Here is a 19,380-nt window from a genome sequence, read left to right on the forward strand (position 1 = left end):
GGGGCTCAGGAAAAAGGGGGAAACGTGGCAAGGATGCGGGAAGGAAGGTACCGGGCTGCAAAGGAGAGGAATCCCGGGGTTTTTATTGCCCGGGGTTTGAGAAAATCCTGGGCGTAATTCAAGTCCTGTCCCTGGCAAGTTACTCCTGTGCTGCAACTTCTCCCGCTGAAAGATGGGAAAAGGACAACTGTTCCCTTCCGTGAAACAAACCCAAACGAGCAAGGCTCTGTCGGTCTGGTACAGCAAAGCCAGCCGCTGAGTTCTGTTTCCTTTTTAAGCGCCATGCAGCCTGCCGTGCCTTTACTGCTGGAATAAAGAAGGCATCAACCCGCCTGGCTTGGTCGGGGGGAACAGGATCTGCGTTTTCTTGTTCCTTTTTTTAATTTCCCAAGTCTAAGGAGCGGTGCCCGGCACTGCCACGATTCGTCACCTCCCCGGTGCCGTGCAGAAGGGAACAGCACCGTTTAGAGAAACAAAGTCACAACTAAACTGGAAATAAACTTCCCAGCCAGCCTGCGCCTTGCAGAGGTGCGAGACCCTTGGGGGAGGAAGGAAATGTTCCGCAGCCCTTTAGAAGGGGCCAGATCAAAAGGTCCCCAAAATATTTAATTCTCTCTTTTTAATGGTTTTAAGGACGGGGAGAGAAAGCAGAGTGCGCAGCCACGTGGCGGGGGGAGGAAGCACCGCTGCAGCAGCCCAGTATTTATGAACCCCAAATGACCCCTCCTCAATAAATTGAGGCCCCACGACTCAGCCAACACCTCCAAAAGGGCACAACATGAGGGAGAGCCTCCCTGTGCCCTGTCCTCCCATGGAGAAGGAGCCTTTTGCTTTTTCCTGATGCCCAGGATGGGGAAGAGCCGTGCCTGGAGGCAGAGCATCCTCCACAATCCCCTTGTCCCCTTGGTGCCAGACCAAGCTCCCCAAGGACAGGCGGGGGTACCCCTGGCCATTTCCCACCCCGATGTGCTCCCTTCGCTCCGCTTGCCCCCCACCAGCCCGGGATGCTCCTCTGGGGTCCCAAGGGAGACTCCTTCACACGACGCCTGCCCGACCTCGTCCTCGGGCACCCCGCACACCCCATAGAGCCCTTTGGGATCCCCCAATTCTCTCCTTGGGGGGGCTGCTCTGGGGGTTGGCTGCCTTGCAGGCACCAAAGGGTTACGCTCGGAGGTGCCGCTCTGCGCTCCAGGCACCTGGAGGGGAGGGAGGGAGGGATGGAGAGGAGTTTTCGTCGAGGCTCCAAGAAGGCAGCGAGGAGCGAGCAGGAGCGGGCAGGAGCGCGGCGGCAGCAGGTGAAGCCACGGGGGGAGCCGCCACCGCCACCCGGTCCCGTTCGGCTGCCACCATGGGTCGGGGGGGGGCCCTAGGAAGCGGCTTATAAAAGGGGGGACACCCCCCCCTTCCCCTTCCCCTGGCTGACGTCCCCCTCGCTCAAAGAGAAGGGAGGGAAAAAGGGAAAAAAAAAAAAAAAAAAAAAGCAAAACCCACCCAAAGCCGCTCTAAAATTGAGGGAAGAGCGAAGGCGGGCGGCATCGGCTGGAAAATGCATCTCCCTCGGAGCTGCATCGTCCTCCTCATCCAGGGGAGCATCGCGCTGCTGGTGAGCGGCTGGGGGAAGGGGAGAGGGAAAAGGGGGGGCTGCAGGGGACGGGGAGGGGGTGTCAGGCAGCCGAAAAGACCGGGAAGCCTTAGAGCAGGGATCATTTCCCAAATCGTTTTATCCTCTTCCCCCCCACCACCACCACCCCAATTCCCCCACTCCCCCGAAAAAAAGCATCCCAAAACTTCTGCTGTTTTGCAGCGGGTGGGCAGAGGGCAGGGTGGGCTCACGGATGGGGCTGGAGATGGAAGCGTCGTGTCCCCACCCTGATCACCCCAAAAAGCTGTAGCCTCCCCCCCCCCCCGTCCCCGGGCACCGCAGCCTTGGCACAGCTGCTGGGGGCAGCCCCTGGGCACCCCCGGGCTGGGGGACACCGGCACAGGCTGCCACCCACGAGGCCACCCTCAGCTTCCTCGCACCCCGGGGATGGCAGCGAGCATCTGCCCGGCTGCTCAGCACCCCCAGCTCCTCACCGAGCCCTTGCTGGGATCCCAAAACCCCTGGTGCTTCCCCCCAGCACGAGGGGGCTGCAGCATCTGCCTCCTGCCAGGACAGATGTGGTACTGGGCGCCCACCCAGTCCACTGGGTGCCCACTGGGTGCCCACTGGGTGCCCACTGGGTTCCCGCTCTGCCAGCACCCCCAGGATGCCAGCAGGGCAGCCCCTGCCCTTGCCCATGCTTTTTTTTTTGGGGGGGGCTGTGGCTGGTACCAAACAGAGCCCCCAAGCCAGCAGGGAAGGGAGGGGAGAGGAGTTTGCGGGGAGCCCGTGCGTGGCCGGTCGGGTGCTGGCATCTCCCCGGGATGGGGAACTCACCTCTGCTGCTCCTGGCCGCGGCAAGGTTTGGAGGTCAGGAGAGGGGTCCACGGGAGGTGCTGGCAGCAGCAGAACTGGTGTAAAAGCCACCAGGGCACCTTCGCCATGGGTGTACCTGGGCGCCCTCCCCCATAGCACCCCGTCTCCCCAGCAGCGAGCCCCCCGGGTGCTGAGGAAGGTGTCCCCACGGGGCTGTGAAATTCACCTGCCCCAGTGCCTCTCACCCCAAAGGGGGGAAAAAAAGGAAGGGAAAAAATGCTGCCAGAAGGGCAACGGGGGTTATGGAGAGAAGCAGAATGGGAAGACGGGAGAAAAGGGAAATAAGGAGGGTATGGATAAGGAAAGAGGATGGCCTGGAGACATGGGGTGAGCAGGGAACGAGGCTGGGCCAGGGGCAGGCACCCACCGCCCGGCTTTCACTCTCCACCATTGCTGCCTCCAGGTGACCTGCGGCCAAGAAGAGCCAGGGGAAGGTGCAGAGCAGCACGAGCCCGAGCCCCAGGAGAGAGCCCGAGCGCAGAAGGCGAGGGGGCTGCTCTCCCCAGAGACCCTCCTGGCTCCAGCCGTGCTGCAGAACGTGACCCTGCTGGAGCTGGTGAGCAGCTCGCGGGAGCTGTGGGATATCCTGGATAACCTCTCGGAGCGGGACCATGCTCCGCATCCCAGAGACCGGAGGGATTTGGGGCCAGCCTCGGGCAAACTGAAAAAAATTTTCGGCTGGGGAGATTTCTATTCCAACATCAAGACGGTGAAGCTGAACCTGTTGATCACCGGGAAGGTGGTGGATCACGGCAACGGCACGGTCAACGTCTTCTTCCGCCACAACTCAACGGGGCAGGGGAACATCTCGGTCAGCCTCGTCCCCCCCACCAAGGCGGTGGAGTTCGACCTGGAGCAACAGATCTTCATCGAGGCCAAAGAATCCAAAATCTTCAACTGCCGCGTGGAGTACGAGAAGGTGGACCGGGCCAAGAAGACCACGCTCTGCACCTACGACCCCTCCAAGACCTGCTCCCACGAGCACACCCAAAGCCACGTCTCCTGGGTCTGCTCCAAGCCCTTCAAAGTCATCTGCATCTACATCACCTTCTACAGCATAGACTACCGGCTGGTGCAGAAGGTGTGCCCCGATTACAACTACCACAGCGACGTGCCCTACTACCCCTCGGGATGAGGAGCTCTGCCCAGCTCAGGATCCCCCCGGTGACGAGGGGGCGCTGGGGGGGGCGGGGGGAGGGCTGGGGATGGTTTTTAAGCGGGGTGGGAGCGCAGCGGTCCCTAAAAAAAAAAAAAAAAGCAGAAGCGAGGAAGGAAGAGGAGGGATTTCGGTTTTACCCCAAAAGCTCCAACGTCAAGAGGAGGAGCCGTAGGCGATGGGGTAACGGCGTTGCTAAAGCTGGCGTGGATCCGTGGTCTTTGGAGACGGGGTCTGAAACTGGGATAAAACAAAAAAATAGGACATAAACCACAATCAGGACTTGCGTTTTCTCAGTGCAATAATGGATTTGCCTGGATCTAGGCCGCGTGGTCCTGAAAGGTCGGCGGCCAGGGAAAGGTCGCCTCTGGGAACGGGCTTGTAGGGCCTGGAGCTGGGAGAAGACCCCAGCAGGGACAAGGGCACCCGACGCACACCGGGGGCTGGAAGCCAACCATGGGCAGCCCCCTCGTTTGGGTGCCAGGAGGAACCAGAGCTGGGTTTTCCCCACACGTGGGACAGCCCTCGGGGTGCAAAAGGCTGCGGGGACGACAGCGGGGCAGGGGGGTCCCTGGTGGGACCCTGGTTCCCGGGTGCCACCCCACCACAGCTCCTGGCTTTCGGGGACCGGGCCCCGCTGGCTCCACCGGCTCGAGAAATCCTGGTCGGATCTGTCAAATCTGCTGACACAATATATGATTCATGTGTTTCCCCTGACACCGTGTGATTCATGCGTTTCCCCTTCATCTCACCCGTGCTTCCCAGCGCGCCGCCCGGCTCCCCCAGCGCCCGCTCCCCCCCTCGCCTGCGGGGTCTGCAGCGCCCGGGTGGCCAGGAGCGAGCCCGAACGCGGGCACTCGAGCCCTGGCTGTAGCATTTCATTTATTTTGAAGGAGGAAAAAAAATAATAATAATGATAGCGTTGTCGTTGGGAAAAGAATAAAGTTTTTACGGTGGCACTAAGGCAGGTCAAGTGTTTTTTCCTGCGAGCTAGCTCAGCCTCGCTGCGGGGTAGGAGGAGGAAAACAAGAGGGGACAGGAGGGAACGAGGCACAGGGCAGGGCTGTGACCTGGCTTGGCTTCTCCCCGTGCCTGCACTCAGCTCTGCTCAGATTTATCTGGACTCCTTCTCCCCAAAAATGAGCGGTGGGGGGCTGCTGGGACACAGCCCCCTGCCTCTGCCACTTCCAGCAGCACGCTTGATTGTTATTGCTGGGGCTAGGACCAGGTCTGTGCCCCCACTGGGTTTTCCCAACCTTCCCTGGGCATCCAAACGCCCAGCTCCTGCTTTGCCTGGGGGCACATTGGCTCCTACAAAAGGTGGAGAAAAAAAAAAAAAGCAGCTTCCCCCTCCCTACCGTGCCTTTTGCCCCCAGATTCTCCCTATCCAGCGCACCAGGCCAGCTTAAGGCAACAAATCCCCTTAATCCAACAAAACCCCAGCCCGTTTATTAGCTGGCTATTACCTCCAGGGCAGGTTTTATGCCTCAGCCTTGACAAGTCCAATTCCTTCCCTCGCTACAGACCGCGGCCAGGTTTGCTGGGTGCTGGTGCGCAGCCGCCAAGTTTCCTTGCGTGCACTTTTATAGAGCCAAGGCAGAAGCCAGGTCCAAAATACATCGAGCAAAGAAAGCCTTTTAGTGCAATAATCAATGAGATGACTTTTACCGGGAGAAAAAAAAAAAAAAGTTTCAAACGCTCGGAGAGCACATTTTCAGGGAATAACAGGACCGGTTTGTGGTGGTGGTAGGAGGGAGCCATCGCTCAACCCCACGTCCCCAAGCGAGGTTTCGTGCTCGCTGCAAGGAAGGGACACAAAAAGCAAGGAAGGGACACAAAAAGCCCGGTTCAAGCCCTTGCTGCCCGCACAGACAAAACAAACAAAACCACCCCACACAAAAGTTGCTCATTTGGAGAAATTTCAGACAATTGCCATTTGAAGAAACAGAGCAGGCAGCCGGGAAGAGAAGGAAACCAGGCTACAAAGGATGCACCATTGTCAAAAGTGATGTGGCAGCCGCAGTTACTAGGAGACCAGGACGGGCCATTATTCGGGCTTGGGAGAAGAGGATTCCTGCTAGCAAAGTCACAACCTCGAGAAAAGAAGGATTTGGCTGAGCTGGAGGGCAAACAATAGAAGGGAAAAATCCCCGCACCCCAAATCCCCACAGCCCCAGTGCCCCCGTGCTCAGGGTGCCCGGTGGAGCCTCTGCGCCAGCTCCTTTGGGGGAAATTTCCCTTGTTAGAGGCCGGCTCGGGGTTTGGTGGGGTGCATTGGGTCACAGCTCCCCATCCCCGGCTTTGTGGGGCCCTGCTCCCCCCGCCAGCTTGGCCACGGAGCCGCTTCTGCTTCTCGAGCGGAGGAGTTAAAGCCCTGCCGCTGCCTCTGCTGCAACGTTACGCAAGGAGCCGAGGCTTAATTTCTTTCCCCATTAGCAGATGAAGATGAAACAGGTTTGGGGGAAGAAGAGCGGAGATTTGTCCAAATGAAGTTCCGCGAGCTGCAAACTTCACTACAAACGAGGCGGCGTGTAATGACGGTGGGAAGCAGACTTCAAAAATCCTCCGTGACACCAGAGTTCAGCAAAGTGCCGCCGAAGTGTTCGCAGGCAGCTTGGCAATTAGAGCCCATCTCCATTTATAAAATGCAGCTCCTTATCGCCTCTGATAACTCGGCACACGGCTGAGCTCTTTGTCTCCAAAGCAGGAAAAGCCCTGACGGGGACTACTCGCCGCTGTCATCTCCAGCGACGCGGTGACCGCTCTCCATCTCCAGTAATTAGCTCGCTTTTCTTCGTTAATACGGTTTTCCTCTTCCCCACCAAATCCTCCTCATTTCAATTTCATCGCTCTCCCAGCCCAGCTTAACCCGGGCTGCTGCACATTTCCAACCGGGCTGCCCAAAAGAGCCCGCTCCTCCCTCCCACCAAAGGCAATCAGCGGCCCCTGGCCGTTAATTGCACTCATTAGGGCTTCCTGGTGGGGATCGTTGTGGCTCAGCACCAGGATGAGACGGGGCAGGGCGAAACCGGGGGCTGCTGTGATGCTGCAGGGACACGAGCACCCAAGCATCCCGGTCCTGGGCACCCTCTGAGCACCCAAGGGTGCTCCCAGGGGGTGGCTCCTGTCGTTTTGGCCTCCCCCAGCTTTCAGGGGCTGCCACCATCTTCCTCAAACGCTTCCCATTTGGGTAATTCTCCTGCGAGGGCCGTTTGCCACAATTGTGCTCGCAGTCCAAGCGCTCCTTTGTTAATTTCGCCCTGGATCTTGAAAAATAATTAGCAGTAATCAACCTCAAATCCATCTCTTCACGGGTTTTGAGTCCTCTTCGCCTTTTGTAATCTGCCAGTCAATCAGACTTTGTCTCTCTGCCGTTTCCTATTTACCATATCCAAAAACCAGCGGTGGCCTCTGATTCAAATTAGACTCTCATTGCCAGCTATCACCTTCAAAATGTGCTAATGCATTACTCCAGGATTTCAGAAAAGGACAAATCTCGCAGGAAGGCACAATTTAATGCAAGGATGGCCCAACCAGATCCCTCTCACCGCTACGACGCCTTCAAGGCATCAATTTTCTCAACTCAGGGTCAGCCAGGTTTTTTTCCAATAATAAACCTTTTTAAGCACAACCCAGCCAGATGCCGAGATCTCAACCAAGAAGTTTGTTAATTTGTACGGAGGCTTTTCATGGACAAGCCACAAAAGGTTATTGCCAGAAGAATCTTGCTTAACGTGAGAACTCCCTTCCAGGCACGACAATCACGGAGTTGCCAGCCTTTGGGATTTTCACCAAGATTTGGAGGATTTCCCTCAGCAGGAGCTGAGCCACTCGGATACTTTGAGAACTTCAGCTTCCAGAGGGAAAGAAATGGCTTATAACAAAAACTTAGGGAAAAAAAAATTAAAAAAAAGGATTTCTATCGGCTTAGATGTCAATTCACAAATATTTGTGTCAATTTGTGTCAGATTTTATGGTTTCTACATCAAGCCCCTATCACAGCCTGTCCCAGTTTTCTTTTAGGAAGGGTTTGGGCTGTTGATACCACGGCTACTGCAGCTCGGCGAGCACGTAACGCTTTGCTTGGTGGGCACGGGGTGGCCATTCCAAAATATAATCCCTTACTTCCAGCTTTTGCTAGCAAAATGTAAAAGATTTCCAGGAGGAAGCTGTTGCTCCTGGTTTCGGTGCCTCCCCACCTCTCCTGCGCGGGATCATCGGTGGCACCGCAGCTCCCGTAATGCTGCGGGCTTCCTGGCCCTATTGTTCCCAAATAAAACTGCTGAGGTTCTGCCTGGCAGAGGGAACCCTGAGTGCTTTTACTACGTAAATAAACCAATTTTACAGTTTCATGCCCAAACTATCAAGTGGCTATTAGCATCTTCACCGAGCCTCAGCTCCTACGAGCCAGGGCTGCATATGTCCAATGCTGCATCTTTATGGGGATGATTAGACTTTAATGAGGTCTAGTGAGTCAGCCAAGCCTTTATGCTCGTAATCCCCCATTTCAATAGCCACAGCAGCTCCTGGATGCATTAATACCGCTGGTTCTCCTGCCACGCTCCTCTCCGTGCATAAAAGCACCGCTCTTGCTATTGTCATCGCCACCGGTGCCAGGCCAGCGTCACGCCAGGCACGAGGACACAGCCAGGGAGACGTCCCCAGGATCAGATGTGGGAGAAGCAGCGGGGTCAGGGCAGCGCAGGGGTCCTGGTCCCACTCCAGCCGATGGTCCCTGCGCCTTTCGAGCCCTCTTGAAGTCTCTTCGCCGTGGCTCGGGGTCATTTTTGCAGTGCCAGAGCTCAGGAGCAGCATCTCATTCCCCGGGCGGCGCGGCCAAGTGGTTCGAGGAGCTTAATTCCTGGGCATAAATCCTGGTCGCGCTATTGGCTTTTCTGATAAACTTAACCAAGTTATTCCAGGCCTTTGTCTAGTCTGCCTTATCTCTCTCTCTATAAAGATAATATTCATTTGCCTTCTGGGGATGGAGAAAGACTGCACGATCATCAAGCACTTTGGAAATCCTCCGCTGAAAGGGGAGGCGAGCAGAAATGATTATTCATGAAATCCCCAGTGTTATGACTTGTTATTACACGCAGAAGACTAAAAATGCAAGTGGGCTGAATGCAGCGTCTATTTGATCTAAGAATTATTACAGTTTTGCCAATTAGACCCAGAACCCAAATACAACCGCTTCCCTCCTCCTCCTCCTCCCGCTCCCCTGCCAGAGCTTAGCACCAGCTGCCGGCTCATAAACACCGCCGCTTCCCCGTCTTCCTGCGCTTTCAACAAACTCCAAAAGCAGCGGGTCTCTGATTGTTTTCCCTCCAATTAATGGCAGAGCTCATAGCTCTCCAAGAAGGGAGCTGCAATGTGCCACGTCACGTCGCCAAAACCACCGCTCGCCCCTCGGTGGCTTTTTTCCTGCCCCAAAGCACCCCGTCACCCCCCTTAAAAAATAAAAAAAAAAATAAAAAAAATCCTACAGCAGCTCTCAGCCTACCTGAGAGCAGCAGACACAGCATCGGCTAGAGGGATGGGGCTGGAGGGTTAAGCAGCCGGGCTGCTCTGCTGCTCAGAGCACTGGTGGCACGAGGGCACGCGGCCAAGCGCCGGAGGAATCGGGCAAGCTGCTCCCTTGGGGGAGCTCGGCGCGTACACGCTGTTCTGCAGAACAAGGCCCGAACCTCCTGGTGGGAAGGCAGGATTTACTTTTGCCTGAGAGGTTTCCAGACCTACCAGAGCACCCATCTGCTCCCCAAATGGCTTCTTTCCTAAGGGCTTGTGCCCAAAGAGGAGGAGGAGGAGGGAGATGCGGTGCAGTAAGCCCTTCTCCCCCCGGTCCCGTAAGGTCGCTGCTTGTGGGGCCGCTCGCAGCTTGCTGTGCACACCCATCACAGTGAGGGCTTCCTCTCGGGTCTTGTTATATTGCAAACAGAGGCAGAAAGGGCTGAGGAGAAGTGGTGATTTATTTTTTTTTATGTTTTTTTTTTTTTTTTTTTTTTTAAATAGCAATATTCCAGTTTCAGCACCATATGGATAAATCCAGCCTTACCCGGGTTGTACAAAATTATCCCCAAGTGTTGGGGTGCGAGGGCCGCTGCAGTCACAGCTTCTGCGTGCACAGGAGGCAGCGTCAAATCTGTCTTTGCTGCCCAAACATCCCAGCGGGACCAGCTGGGGTCTCAGCTCCTGAAGCAAACCCTGCGAGCAGAGCGGGGCTGAGCCAGCACCAGGAGAGGTCTGGGCGAGATGGAGCTGAGCAGATCGCAGAGAACAGGGTCTGATGCACGCTCACACGGCCCCCAAATGGATGAACAAAGCATGGGTATGGGGGAAAAAAAAGGATTTTAGGGGGATATGTTAAATATCTGAGATGATCTCGAGTCACCTCCACGTTGTGGAAAGGCTCCGAGTGCTCAGGGCTCGGCAAACCTCAGGTTGCTTGGACCAAACCCCACCCTCTGAAAAATAACAAATATGAAAAAAAAAAAAAACACCTGAAGAAAATGCATCGAATAAAAAATGCACCAAATACAAAATAATTAAAAAACACACACACACACACACAAACCAAAACAACAAATAGCATCCAATAACGACCAAAAAAAAAAAAAAAATGAAGCCAAAAAAATTGACTTAGCACCACCACCTCCAAGCCTTTCCTGCCGAGCCTTGTTTCCAGCTGAGCGAGCAGCCAGCTGCCTGCGAGGGGCTGCGCAGGGCTGTCAGTGCCTGCAGGGCTCCCCCGGGGACTCGGGGCCACGGCGCTGGTGCCGCTGTCACCGCTGGCGAGGCCGCCACCATGGCGCTTCAGCAGGTGAAGCGTTGAAATACAGAGAGAGGAGGGGAATCAAACACGAGAAAGTGAGAATTCAGAGAATTCAGACACACACAGGAAAAAAAAAAAAATGCTGTCAAGAGGCGGCGAGAAGAGGACAGGAATGGAAAACTTGTCCGGCTCGCTCAAATCCCTCCAGACCCTAACTCCTCTGCAGAGAATTCCCAGCTCAGACCGTTTCAAACCCCCACACCTGCTTGCACTAAAAAAAAATGCTAAATAATTCAGTTTCTACTTGTGTGCTCGACGAACTGCAGAATCCTCCCGGCTCCCGGAGATTTGTGTGGTTTTAGGGGGGGAAATAGCACCCGGCTGGGAGCGAGGGGGGGCAGGTTCGCCTGTCCCCTGCCCCACACGGGACAGGGGGGCAGCTCCGGAGCCCGTGTCAGCAGCACACGGGGAAGGGAGATGTGCCAGGGACAGGATAAAGGCAGGGAAGGAGGGGGGGGCTGGCGCGTTTTCCACCTGCCAGGCTTTTCTGATCTGTGGCAGATGTCTCTCCGCTTTCAAACCGCATCAAGAAGTGTCCGCTTTCATCTAGCCTCCTCGTTGGGAAATTTTCCCAGAAGGGGAAAAAAAAAAAAAAAAATGCTCTGCAGTCGACTCCGAGCGTCGCACCGGCAAGGACACATGCCTGGGATCTTCGGCGCATCCCTGCAGGGCTTTATCCCGGATCGGAGCTGCCCTGCTCCCCACATTTCTTCCAATCCTTCTGAAAACCAAGGGGCTGTTGCCCACCCCAGTCCCCCCAGTGCATTCACTGGAAGGGCTGTGGGGTGACCCTGCTGGTGCACGTGCCTCCTGAAAGCCCCACACGTGCTCAGCAGGGACACGATCCTACTTCCCACCCTATTTCCCAATCCCTCCGTGATGGAAAATTCCTCCACGAGCAGCTGATCAACTTTTCCTGCTGGAAAACAGCCTGGAGGAAAGGACGGAGCCCAAGGGGCTCTGCCAGAGATCCCCACGGGCGGGCTGCAGGTGGCTTGGCCACCCCACTCCCCAAAACTGTCGCGCTCCAGAAGCGCCCACCTCCCTCTGGCTCCATCCCATGTCTCCATCCAAACTACCCTGACTGGGTACATCCTCCTGTGAGCTACTTACTAGAGTTTTCCTCCAAAATGTTAGCCTAGCACAGGATATTTCACTAGGATGAAGGTAGTGGAGGAAACTGAGGAAGGCATCGATAAACCGAAGAATCAAGGCAGGTGCCTTGGCTGAACCCATCTCCTGGGAAGGTTCTGCTCAGAGACCCGTGCTACGGGCACAGCGGCCCTAACAAGAAGGAAATCCTTCGTTTCAGGCACGGAGGCTCTTAAATTTTATGTCTTGTTCGGGAAACTACAATCCCAACAAGAGAAACAAGGAACAGACGGCGTCTAAAAGGAGATCCTCAACGGGCTCGGCGCGCGCACGCGGGACTGGCAGTTAATAAAGAAGCGAAGGCAGCGCACGGCCGAGCAGCCCAGGAGCCGTCTGCGTCTACACGGCGGCTTGAGGATACACCGGTGCTTTATAAACTTCTTTAAAATGAGTGTCTTAAGGCTGCAATTTCAACTGCTGTGTTCTCTTCTTGTCTCCGATATTAGACATCGCCCCACCGAGACGGCGCTCGGATGCCGAGATACCCGATACGCAGCCTCTTTTACGCCGCTCTCTTCCTCTGAGTGCTTAAAAATGTTTGCACCCAGCTCAAACTGGCACTTTTTTTTTCCCCCCAGCTATAAGGAGAAGCCTAACTATCACTGCATTTATTGTTATCCCCCGAGCAAGCGTTGCTTACCTTGCAGATTTTATTTTCATCTCCCCAGCCCACTGGTTGCTCTGGCATTTTGTCACGGGAAGCCAGATATTTGCTTATACCATCGGTGGCCAGCTCTGTGTTTGCAGCCTCTGTTACAGCAAACATGATATCTTAATTAAGGGACTTGTTGGCTTGCTGAACTCAGACAGATGGAATCTTAATTCAATTAGTATCCTTTAATTACCTATTATAATAGGACCTTAAAAAAAGATGGACACAAGTGAAAGGTTTTCTGAGCAGCAATCAATTGGATCACACAGTCATAAACAGCACGTGCTAAACGCTGTTCTGCAGTTCCTTTCTACCCCTCCTCTTCCTCAGCCCTAAAAAAGGATGAGTTTCAGCTAGTTTTGGAAACGCTGCCTCTTCTCTCCTTATGAATTGAAAAGAAGCCAAAGTGGCAACACACACATAAATCATCTGGAAAACGGGATGCCTGGGTGTTAACCCCTGTTCTCCTGCCATCTCGACCTACAGCAAGCAAACTAAAAAAAAACAAAAATGTATTTTTGCTTTACAGACTGTAACCTGCTTTCCACATGCGGATGAGTGAATGCCAGTAAAGAAGCCTGAACTTGATTTAAAAAGAATTAATCTTGTCTTAGGACACAAGGATGTGCCAGATTTATTCTAGTCCCCATCAAAATTTGTCTCTAACAAAAGCCCTCCATAAATAAACCACAGAAGACTAAAACAATAGTTGGGGGCGATTATCAGGAGGCTACCTCTGTGGGCGATCTGGGAAAACAGGGATAAATTCCTGATTAATAGGTGCTGAGGAAGGAACTCTCCCCAGAGCTGCTATTTTGAGAGAAGTGCTCCTTTTGAGGTCCGTTTCGATCACACAGGGTTGTTTGTGCCCAGGGATGGAACTAGATTTTGGAAAAACATCCCTCCTCATCTGGCTGGAAAAGGGCTATTTCACCCCCAAAGCGCTGCAAGAGCAAAAGCTGCCCTCGGGAGACAATTCCCCATTTAAATTTTTATGAGCAAAAGGGCGGGTTTGGCATTCTTGTGATTTTTTTTTTTTTAAATTTCTATTTCGGGACCAAAGCTTGGAAAAACAGGTGGAAGCTGAGCTTCCAATGGCTTAAAACTCTTTGACCACAAGATGTGACATTACAGCACGCTTGCAACATCCAGTAAACCTCTGTAAACAAGGTACTGGCCCAATTTTTTCTTGGCAGCTCTCGAGCTACGTGTCCACTGCCAAGAACAGGATGAGCAGAGGGAGTGGCAACGCAAGCGTCCCCAAGCCTCCTGTGCTGACAAATGGGGAACACGCACCAAGACCCAACTCTGGGCATGGCTTCTGCTGAGACCGCCAACGATGAGACCTTTGAGTGGCAAAGCTGTGCTCTGAGACTTGCCTACTGGGGGAAAAAAAAAGCATTTCTGGTAAGGTGGTGAGAGCTACAACATAGCAAAGGTTTGAGTTTCGGGGCTGGTTCGTTGTCTTAAGTAGCTGGAGTTAAAAAAAAAATAAAGCATTATTGGATGTTACGGATACTTCAACACAGCCTACCTATTTTCCAAGGTATCATGCTCTCCTCCCACTATTTCTAAAAGCTTATTCTCTCCTCCTTACCTTGCTGCTTTAGAGAAACATCCACCCACGTGCTCTTTGAATAACACCAACCTACAGCCAAAGGTTTCAAGCATTAGGGGCAGGTTAACAAGCCACGTTTTAAATAACCGGTGACTGTGCAGCAGGAAACGTCTTCTGAGAGCAAAAAAGCTGAGAAGCTCCTGGCCACGTGCTGCAGGCTGCTGGTGGGGAAGCACAGAGCTACCCAGCAAAACAGCTGCAGCTTTTAAACCCACAGCATTTCGCCTGCCCATCAGCCAGAGCTTAACTGACACGGCAAACATCTCCCCGTACCTTTCATTCGGCATCATCACAGCCAGCAGAGGAGCTCCGAAGAGCACCAGTGCTTGTTCACAGGCAGCAGGTAAAAGGCGCCGTTGTGCTCAGCAGTGTAACAAAACCACCACTTATGTCCTACAGCCCAGCTCCACGCCACGCTGAAGCGCCCACAACGATGATGAGCTCACAGAATTACACGGTTTAGAAGTCCCAGCAGCCCTGGAATGGGATGCAATGATTGCCGAAGTGCTGAAACGTAGGAAAAAGGCTTATTTAAACATTTACCGTATGCGAACCACCTCTCTTTTCCCTTGTCTTTTGAGGCTTCAGCACCTAGAAATAAATCTCGCTCATTAAAGAACGCTTCGTGGTTCAGCTTTGTTTACAGGCCCCAGATAAGTGATGCCTGCTACCCAATTCAGGTTCTGCCATCTGCCACATCACATGAGAAATCAAATCCGCAAGGTGCTTTATTTGTGCCTTTTTTTTTTTTTTTTTAAATGCAGGAGAATCCGAGTTAGGCAGCGCCATCGCGCTGGGCAGAGCGGAATAAAGGGACAGCGGTTTAATTTCGCATCCTCTAGAGACAGAATTCGGTGCAATCTGTAAGAGGATCCCCAGCTCGCTCCTGTCTGAACCTTCTCCAGTTGCAAGCAAAGACCACGAGCGGTTCAGTCACTGCCTGCCTCTGCGCAAAGCCATTGCACGGGGCAAGTGCAGCACGCGAGCAGGTTTCCTGGCAGCCCACACTCGTTTGTGGTGGATGAGAAGCCTGCATGCAATGAAACCCTAACTCAGCTGCACGGAGATAGCACGTACGAGCTCAGAGGTTGCTGCTGGGTGAAGGCACCATCACAGAACACCATTGTTTCAATTCGGCACACCGAGACAGTGAGTCACGCTAAGATCTCGTCCGGGTTTGCTGTCTCCTTGCTGTACGAGGTGCAGGAGAGATTCCAGTCTCCCCAGTCTACAAACACAGACTACAAAGAGAAAAAATTGCGGGTCTGCTCACGCCCTGACCACCAGCCACGCAGAGCAGAGGCCGGTTGTCCTTGCGAAGGGCTGAGAGACCCGGTGAGTGTCTGACAGATGATGGAGCTGGCTGCGAGCTGCAAGGCAGCCACAGCGCTCCCACAGACTAAAAACTCCACATCCTGTTTAGCTATTTTTGTCGAGTGTTTTGTTGTTTGGCAAAAATTCAATAATAAGCAATAATTTTGCCAGCACCACCTGCCTAGAGGAGTGAGAAAACTTCGTAGGAAAGAAAGGAAGCGAGGGCACAAACTGCAATGCAGCAGCAACCAGAATCAACAGTGGGGATCTCTCCTCTGAACACAAAACAAAAAAGCAACCAAAACCTGGTAGCCCTGCCGTAAATTTAAAACACGGAGGAGAAAAGACATGGGAGAAAAGGCTCCATCCCAGCTATGACACACAACCAAAACAGTTCTCATTTATACTGCTTCATGTTACCATGCTAAGGGTGGTGCTCCAGATAAAAGTCCTCCCTCCAGGCATCCCATCAGAGGTGGCAGCAAGACCTGCAGACACCCCTGGAAGGGCATCGCTCTCCAGCAGGACCTGCCATGAAACAGTGAGGAGCAGCACACCCACCTCTCCCCGTCACAACACGATCCCTCAGCCTGATGGAACGCTTCTCTGCTAACCTTTAAATGACTCAAAACGCTCGGGGTTAACCCCACATCTGCTACGAGACTTCCAGAACTGGAACCACAGCTTGAAAATGGCTTCATTTGTTCCTTCTCATCCCATTGCTTCTCGACGCGCAACCTCTGGCTATTTCAAGGCTCAGGAAGCTTCATTAGAAGCTTGGTACAGTCATCCGAAGAGTTCTCGTCCTCAACACTGCTCCCCAGTGGCACGAGCCAACAATTTCCAATCCTTGCTCTGTTTCCTGATGGCAGAGCTCAAAGTTAACGTTCCTGCATTAGAATTAGAGAAACCATTCCAGTATAACACAGGACATAATTTTGCTCCTGAAGGGCTGGGGGAATGTTCCCGTTCCCATCCAGTTCACCATCCACCACATCTAGTAACTTTTTTTTTTTTGGCCATTGGTGCTTTTCAATTATTCAAAGAGGAGGTCTACGTTTTATACCGCTCCTGTCTGTGATTTTTCATAATTTGATGGAATAATTGCAATCTTCTCTCTATCCCTTCCCAATTTACCCCATCAATTAACACAGTTCCTCAAGTGATTTTAATAATTTAATCCGGGAGACAAAGTCTAATGCACTAAGTAGGAGCAAGATGCAAAATCCAAACCTAAACTTGACCCAAAGCTCAGATGATCTTCCTTGACTGCACCTTGCCTAAAAAACTTCAACCAGGTTAAAAGGCCAATTCTGATGCTGAACCATCCCTGCTTTATTATACATATTTCCTAAAAGCCTTGCAGGTGACTCTAATTCATTTCCCCAACAATTTCATGGGCTGTCATGTTTTTTTTTCCTGCTGCCTCACCGTTTCATTTGCCCATTGCCTGCCTGCACAATCCGTGCTGGCACTCGCATGCCGCAACCCCTCTTGTTGTGCACACATCAGCAATGCCAACAGCAGCCTTCAAGTTAACCTCACCCACAGAAACGTAACACGCACACAGCACCGGGACTGCCAAGGCTCTATTTGCTGCAGCATGTGTCTGAAATCGCAGCCAAATATCCGGGCAGCCAGCAGGTCAGGAAAAAATACACCTTGTATAATTAAATGTCTTCGTATTAGATTAACAAAAAGAAGTCATTAGAAATAAATGAGTTAAGTAATTCCACAACACAAGTTAAATTGCAGTCATGAGAGAGAAAAACTGCATGGCCCAAGCTGACTGAACAAGATAATTATTTTAGCAAAACCTTTTGCAAAATAAATTGCACGGAAGTTGAAGAACCTTCTGAAATGAAGTTTAAAAAAAATTTTTTTTTGGCTCCTTAAAGGAAGTGGGAGAAATGAAAAAAAAAAAAAAAAAAAAAGATGGTATTGTGTCCTTAACAGCAGTTTGAGAACCAGAACAAAGCCAGAGAGAGTTTCAAAGCACAGCAGCTCTCCCCACTCCGCTGTTTGTTCTGCTCATAAGCAGACAAGCTGTTTCCTTTCATCTGGAAAAACTCACACAATAAGAAAAATACCTCAATAGAATCTGACTCTGTAATAACAAAGCCCAAGGGGCAGCCAGAAAGAAATCTTTTGGCAAGTAAAAAATATTTGGTGTTTGGATCCTCAGAGAGCACCGACTGCTTCTGGGTGTAGGGCATCCGTACATCCTACCGCTGCTGGAAGAGGTCAGTGGATTCATTGAGGTATTTCTTCTTCTTGTCTCTCCTCCCCACACCCAGATGAAGGCTGCAGCCCTCGTAGGTCAGCACAAAAGCAAGTAGAGGAAGCAGGAGCAAGGAGATAATAGGGAGAAGGAAGCACATGAAAGACTGAACACGGGGATGAAATGTCTCTCTGTAACACCCTGGAGAAGGGGGAAGAGGAGGAATTAAAAGCCCAAGTGCAGGGCTCAACCTGAATTCTGAATCTGAACCCATGGTACCTCTACTGCAGTTCAGAAGACATGGCAAAACACTCTCTCTGAAATACTGTTTTGATAAATATGCCATCTCCTTGTGGAATTCAAATCTCCAACTGTTCAACTGGCATGGACATCTCTGCAGTAACAACACATGCCACAGATTGTGAGTTAACTTGAATTACATTTCAGATCTGGGGAGGGGAGGATGTCAGTGGGAGGTTTATGAACAGTATGCCCTAGCTCTGATGTTGTTATAACCAGATGGCTTCAGCTGTATCATTTACAATAAAAAAATAAAAAATAAACAAAAAGAAGTGAAGTGACAAATAAATCATTAATTCACCTGCAACTGGAACAATCTGAACAAGTCGCATCCTTCACATATCTTATTTCAGACCTTCCATGTCAGTGTATTCTGAAAATGCACCTGGCTCTGCAGGAAGTGCTGGGACAGACAAGCCACAGAACAGATTATTTTCCTGCAGGTATCTCTCCATCCTCCAGGGAAGGAGGCTGCCAAAGCTGTATCGCCTTCCCATAAATACCTCCCCCAAAAAGGCTGAGGATATGCGATGTCAACACCCGTTTACTTTCTTCCAGGCACGTCTGCTTCCCAGGGAAAGGCAGAGCCAGGGATGCTCCTCGAACAGTTGGTCACTCTAACATGACAAGGATAAAAGGTCTCGTTCAGGTTTGAACATTTCAGTAAACAATGCAGTTACTGCAGCATAATTAGACATCACTGAGCCACACAGACAACTTCTGTAATTACCTGGCAATGAACTTTTCATGTCTGTATGCAATTATAGGCTAGAAATGCTGGGTCTGAGTTCTGACACCGTAGTGGGGAAAATCTCCTAATGACTAAGTGCTTTGCTTACCTAAAAGGAAATGCATGCTAAATCCAATATAAAAGGAATTAGCAGAGTTGAAGCAATAGATGTAATATGGGAATTTGTGAACCAAGCAGAAGGAAGGCTTTACTATACAGGCGGCTGTGTATGTTTATGATGAGAGCCTCGGTGGGGGAACACAAAAAAAGGGCAGGGACCCTCTCATGAGTCACCATCTGATAAAAATAGACAGCAGATAGATTAAGCACGTGAACGTATGAATGGAGTTCTCCTTCACACGAGGGACAAAAGGCTGTAAGAGAAGTATGATAACAGAATGAAAAGTCAGAGGCAACAGATACCTAATCTATTTTCTAGACAAAACAGAGTTATTCTCTCTAATCCATTATGTGCCCTACCTGACCATCTTAAGGTCAGATCAATTTGCCACTGCCGTGGCACTGCGTATTTCAATCTAACCTCCCTGGGTATCTGGGGCTAATGATGACATAAATGGATGGTGTCTCTCCTACCGAGACATCCTGCATTGCACCTTAATTTTATAAACCAGATGGCTTATTATACCCTTCTCCCTTCCCACGTTTAAACTTCAGGCCGGGTAAAACACAGGGCTATGGGTCAGCTTCAGAGCTACTGTTAAAACCAGTGTTGTCTAGTATTTCAGTAATACACACCATGAGAAATAAAACCATTTCGTGCTGCAGTTTTGTGAACAATATTCCTTACTAAATCCCACTTGAGTTCCAGGAACAGCATGACACTATCATGACATGGCAGCAGACTGAAACCAAACCTTTTGGGAGCTGGTCTTAAACTCGAGAGTCTTCAAATTTTGGAACAAAAAAAGACAACAGATACCACACAG

At 51.8% G+C, this 19,380-nt stretch overlaps 1 protein-coding gene across 2 annotated transcripts; it reads left to right on the forward strand.

The window, feature by feature from the left end:
• Positions 1–1,126: 1,126 nt before the first annotated feature.
• Positions 1,127–3,940, forward strand: NXPH3 (neurexophilin 3). Of its 2 annotated transcripts, none has more exons than XM_072029068.1 (2): positions 1,127–1,295; positions 2,862–3,940. In XM_072029068.1, the coding sequence occupies exons 1-2, from the start codon at positions 1,218–1,220 to the stop codon at positions 3,591–3,593; spliced, it is 810 nt and encodes a 269-aa protein (XP_071885169.1). In that variant the 5' UTR covers positions 1,127–1,217; the 3' UTR covers positions 3,594–3,940. The 2 variants fall into 2 exon arrangements, with proteins under 2 accessions (XP_071885169.1, XP_027301392.2); XM_027445591.3 differs by having other exon boundaries at positions 1,196–1,603.
• Positions 3,941–19,380: the final 15,440 nt, after the last annotated feature.

Source organism: Anas platyrhynchos, chromosome 28 (genome assembly GCF_047663525.1).
Source record: "Anas platyrhynchos isolate ZD024472 breed Pekin duck chromosome 28, IASCAAS_PekinDuck_T2T, whole genome shotgun sequence".
In the NCBI taxonomy this organism is placed as follows: Eukaryota; Metazoa; Chordata; class Aves; order Anseriformes; family Anatidae; genus Anas; species Anas platyrhynchos.

What these genes read in the sequence shown, in the direction of transcription:
- NXPH3 (XM_072029068.1), top strand. Translation starts at nt 1,218, where the DNA reads ATGGAGAGGAGTTTTCGTCGAGGCTCCAAGAAGGCAGCGAGGAGCGAG. An exon ending in CAGGAGCGCGGCGGCAGCAG is followed by an intron (nt 1,296 to 2,861) that starts GTGAAGCCACGG and finishes TGCTGCCTCCAG; the next exon opens with GTGACCTGCGGCCAAGAAGA.